Genomic DNA, 5,238 nt, shown 5'->3' on the forward strand with positions numbered 1-5,238 from the left:
TATATATTTATTAAAATGTTTGCCTATAGAAAACCGAATTGTAAAATCCGATCCAACCGAATTGTAATTTGGTTGGATCGGATCATATTTGAATTTAGTTTGGACTATTTGGATCTATATTTTGAAAACATGAAATCAATTTGGATCCACCTGATCAGATCGGATCAACCCAATCCATCCAAACGAACACCCCAAAAAACATGCATATGTAATTCATTTGAAGTCGAATTAGCATGCAGTTTTTTCCAACTTATAGTTTAGAGTTTGTACTTGATTTTAGACTGTAATGTTTTAATTTTTGGTTTTATATTCAATGACTTATATTCCCCCAAAGTCGGGGATATCAAAGCTGGAAATTTTCAGTTTTTTTGTATTTTTTGAAAATTTTAAAACATACATATCTAATTTGTTAGAAATCGTATTAGCATGCGGTTTTTCCAATGTGTTTTATAGTTTGTACATGATTTAGACTCTAATTTTGTCATTTTTGGTTGCATATTCATTGAATTATAGTCTCCCAAAGTTGAGAGATGAAAGTTTGAAATTTTCTGTTTTTCAGCCTTTTTTTTTATTTTGTGAATATTTTAGAACATGCATATATAATTCGTTTGAAGTCGGATTAGTATTAAGTGTTTTTAACGTGTAGTTTGGAGTTTCTATAAGATTTTAGACCATAATTCATTTTTGTTTAATATTCAATGACTTACAGTCCCCCGAAGTTTGGATATCAAAATTGAAAATTTTCAAAGTACAACCGACTAAGTAATTACCAAAGAATTCTGGTTTTCCCGGGTTTTCCGGTTCTAGACCAATTTTACACGGTTCCACCCAATCCACTTTAACGTTTCCAGATTTTCCGGTTATGAACCCACTTGCCTTGTACCTTACCCCGAACCGAACCGAAACCGGTTCCTATATACCAGTCCAGTTTCCAGTCCTTCAAAATCTCATTAATTGTTTTTCGGGTCGGATTTGGACCCACTTTCATCCTTACTTTTGTTTATTGGATTGGTACGGATGTTTATCCGCTTGTTACACCAGTTCACCTTTGAGCATTATGTTGGCTTGACATGAGATCGGAATGGGTGGTATTTTGTTGGCCTGGTCCAACCATATGCTCCGCCAGTCCGCCAAAAAGGGCATTGATTTTGCTTGATTAATCGTTCGGATTGTCATTCATAGGGCGCCTAACATCACTTCATTACGTGCTTTTCCATTTTAATTTTGTGATTTTGGCGTTGATTTGAAAAGAAAAAACCTTTACTTCCACATCAAGTTGGAAACTTCGAGTTGCACCACATTGCAGAATCAAAACTGAACTCATGAACATGATTCTCAAATCCAGAAATCTGAAAACGGTAAATAAGATTTGCAAACTCAAAACGTTGAGTTCGATCCATAAGAACGTTGTATAAGAACAAAATGAACAAACTCACACAGTCCTCAAAAGTTCTTATACTTTCGTTTGTTTTTGGGTTCATTCCCATGTCATTCTTTTCTTCATCTAGATGTAATTTAAAAACAATTACGGTAATTTATTATAAGAGATTATAAAATAACTGATTTTGACAAATTATTAAATTCGAATACTCTTTTTTTTTTAATCCGATCTTCTAAGAGTATTAGGTGTGGGCAACAAGGTGCAACACCAAGTTGTGCCACCTCATATGTCACATAAGCAAGTGGTGTCATAACACCAAGTGGGAAAATGGGCAACAATATGCAACACCAACTTTTTGAAAATAAATATGTTTTATTTTTTATTTTTATTTTTTCGAAATTGTTTTTTTTTTCTTTTTCGTTTTTTTTTTACTTTTTTTTCTTTTTCGTTTTTTTTCCTTTTTGTATTTTTTTTAATCACTAACATGAATATATTTTTTATAAAACATAAAATTTTAAAAACAAAAAAAGACATAATATTTAAAATCTAAAATTACGATTACAATTAAAAAAAAACATAATTTTAAACCTAATATTATAACTAAAATATCATTCAAATTACTACTGAAACCATATAACAATCCTAATTAACCCAAATATTTCTTCCTAATTTGCTCCTTCATCGCTTGTAGCACCGCTAGATCAGCAGGCGCCAAACCCTCCTCGCTCGTCCGAAGAATTGACAACTGATGTGTCATTAGTTCCCTCTCTTTTTGCTCCTGCTTCTCCCGTGTCTGCCTTTCCAGGAACTCTAAATGACGATGTTTCAACTCATTTTTTTCTTTTATTAATAAATTGTGCTCGTCGAATTTCGCTCTCATTTCCGCCGCCTCTTTTGCTCTCGTCTCCACCTCCTCCGCATGTCTTGCAGCGCGCCTCGCTTTGTCGCGTCCGGGCGGTCGTCGTGGTGGGGATATTTCTTGGATATCATCCGGGATCTCATCGTCGTCGGCGTTTAGGTCGATGTTAGTCTGTGCGTCTGACACGTCGACCGAGCTAGAATTGCGAGACCTTTTGGATTGAACCTCCGATTTTTAGGTCGATGTTATTCCACTTTGGATCCGCTCGCAACAATTCCCATGATTTTTCAAAGTCGAAAACATGACCCATTTCAACCCGATATTGTTCCTTAGCAGATTTGAACAAATCAAAGTCGTTGGTTCCGCTTTGTTGTTGCGCCTCAAGCTGGTTGTAAATACCGTTGAATTTGATGCACCGCTTAGTTATCATACCCCATTTGCTGCTCAACATGTCATTGTTGCGATACGAATTTTTCTTTAAAATAGCGTGAAACTTGTCGAGCACCGCCCCCCAATAAGCTCATTTTTCATTCTATTTCCGCGAAGTTCGTTTTTTGAAGTAGCACACCAAGTCGCCGTCAAAACGTATTCCTCCTCCGGTGTCCACCATTGTGGAACGTCTGCATTTTCTGTTTCTACCGCTATTGATTTCCCTTTCGATTTTCCTTTCCCTTTCCCTTTCTTACTACATCCCGCTTCCACTTGAACTGATGATTGTGTTGTAGACGATGGTTGGTTGGTTGTTTGTTGCATCGAACCAAAAGTAGAGAAAGTATTTTGTTGTAAATTTGGGTTTTGACCAAATTGATTTTGTTGAAGGTAAAGTGAGTTGGGAAATTGCAGTGGCGGTGAAGCGGTATTGAAAGCGACGCCTTGGTATGAGATTTGTGGTGAACCTTGAGACGATAAAAGGTTGAAATAATTTTCATACCCCGCAAATCCGAGAGGCGAGGTTGTGTTTGGGTTTGATGATGGAGGGAGGTGTTTGGGTTTTGCTCCATTTTTTGAAATTTTAAGAAAATATGTGTATAAGATATAGAGAAAATGAGATAAAGGTTTAAAAAAATTTGAAATAAAATGAGTATATATATATATATATATAAAGGTAAATTTTTTTTTTGGGTTTGAATTTGACCGTTTTCAAACGATCTAAAGTCACAACGGATATTTTTTTTGGCGTTACATTTCGTTTCCATGGCAACGAAAAGCAGACGACGAGATGCAACGAGTTGGGGGGCGGTGTTCCCCCGTTACGACGGCGTCGAGAACGGCCACGTCACCCTCGCGTTTCTCGCTCTAAAACAATATGTGCAAACAATAAATGGTGGGCCCAAATATCTGGGGTAGCCTCAACTATCCGTTGGGATGTACAACGTTCATACGCGAACCGTTGGAAGTAGATGCCAGCTGTACAGCCTTTAGTCTTTTCAATACAATATTTACATCAAAACCCCTGCTCTTTTAGACAAATCCACCCAAGCCCTACAAAGTTTAATCTCTTTTGTTAGCACCACCACTACAAATTTAATCTTAAAAACATGATAATAGAAAGTGATTTTGGTTAATTCGTATGTTTTAGTCAACTTTTGTTTATTATTTTATTTTTTTTAACCAACAATTTGTTTTACCTGACACATAATTTATCGTTATTAAAAAGAAAAATCTACAAAAATATTTTGCTTTTTATTCTCGGTATTATTATTTTCTGCTACAAATTATTTTTTAAATTTGCTTCATTGACAAAAAACAGTAACTAAATAAAATCTCAATAAACTTATCTTTTCAAAAATATTATTGTATTTGACAACAAAAAATTGTTAGTACTTGTTGAAAAAATGCCATTTTGCAAAAATAAAACACAATTATTTAAATAAATTAATAATTAATACTTCAAACTTCTTTTGTTTGATAATTAATATGAACACCTTACGAATATACTTATTTACAAAGAAAATGAAAAAAATCCTGACGTATATTACCAAATAAATACCTTCGATAGCATAAATATGTCTACAAAATGATCAATCCATTTTACAAATGTCAAATAATATAATTCCAAACGAATGGAACTCGGATTGTATAGTAGAAAATTGTTAAAACATTGAACTCATACGGATCTAAAGTGAAAGTAGCGTAAAATACAAGGACTACATATGAAAATATAATATCCTTTATAACAGGCAAATCATCAGGTATCAAGCTCATCGTGTAACCAGTGAACTAAAGCTACGAGCTACGTCTCCTTCTTTCTGTATCATCTGTTCTGTAAACCTTCAAAGTGAAGTAAAAATGGCGATGGTGGTGGTGATATCACTCCCATTGATCCTGTTCTCGTTGATGCTTGGCGTTGGGTGTTATCTGATAGGAAGGGCAAGAGGAAGACAAGATATTAGAACTCATGCACAAGCTTTTGGGGTTCCAATTACACCGCCTAATGCCGATCAAGCTTCTTCATCACCTCCATCTTGTTCGAAACCCAAAATTGCAGAGATTGTGTGACAAAATCATTGGGTTTTGGGTTTTGGGTTTTTGAGTTCTTGATTTTGGATTGGATTGGATTTGATAGGGTTGTCGAAATAATGAATAATTCTTTGTTGTTCTTGTGTAAAGATTTTTCTTGGTGGATAGATCTATATGATTATAGAATTCAATTTGTAGTTTTGTACAATTGTAATACCATTTTTGAATTGTGTTTTATCATATGTATCTTCATTCATTGGGGTTGTGATACGTCCATGGAAGAATTTAATGCTTTCGTAAGAGATGCCAATCTTTTTGATTTTCGTCTTGGTGGGCGAAAATACACTTGGATTAGCGAGGATGGAAAAAATCTCAGCAAGTTGGATCGCTTTCTTGGGTGTGATGCTTTTATGAATAAATGGGGTTTATCTACTGCCACAATATTAGCCAGAAGATTCTCGGATCATAGCCCGATTATTTTAGTGAGCAATTATGTTGATTTTGATCCTTCACCCTTCAGATTCTTTAACTCGTGGCT

General features: G+C 34.9%; 1 protein-coding gene across 1 annotated transcript; it reads left to right on the forward strand.

Moving 5' to 3' along the window:
* Positions 1-4,456: 4,456 nt before the first annotated feature.
* Positions 4,457-4,935, forward strand: LOC145103897 (uncharacterized). Its single transcript, XM_079041171.1, has one exon. It carries the CDS (start codon positions 4,530-4,532, stop codon positions 4,737-4,739), a length of 210 nt encoding a protein of 69 aa, XP_078897297.1. The 5' UTR covers positions 4,457-4,529; the 3' UTR covers positions 4,740-4,935.
* Positions 4,936-5,238: the final 303 nt, after the last annotated feature.

The sequence above is a fragment of the Lactuca virosa genome, chromosome 4 (assembly GCF_052849685.1).
Source record: "Lactuca virosa cultivar CGN04683 chromosome 4, Lactuca_virosa_CGN04683_v6, whole genome shotgun sequence".
NCBI classification, from domain to species: Eukaryota; Viridiplantae; Streptophyta; class Magnoliopsida; order Asterales; family Asteraceae; genus Lactuca; species Lactuca virosa.

What these genes read in the sequence shown, in the direction of transcription:
- LOC145103897 (XM_079041171.1), top strand. Translation starts at nt 4,530, where the DNA reads ATGGCGATGGTGGTGGTGATATCACTCCCATTGATCCTGTTCTCGTTG.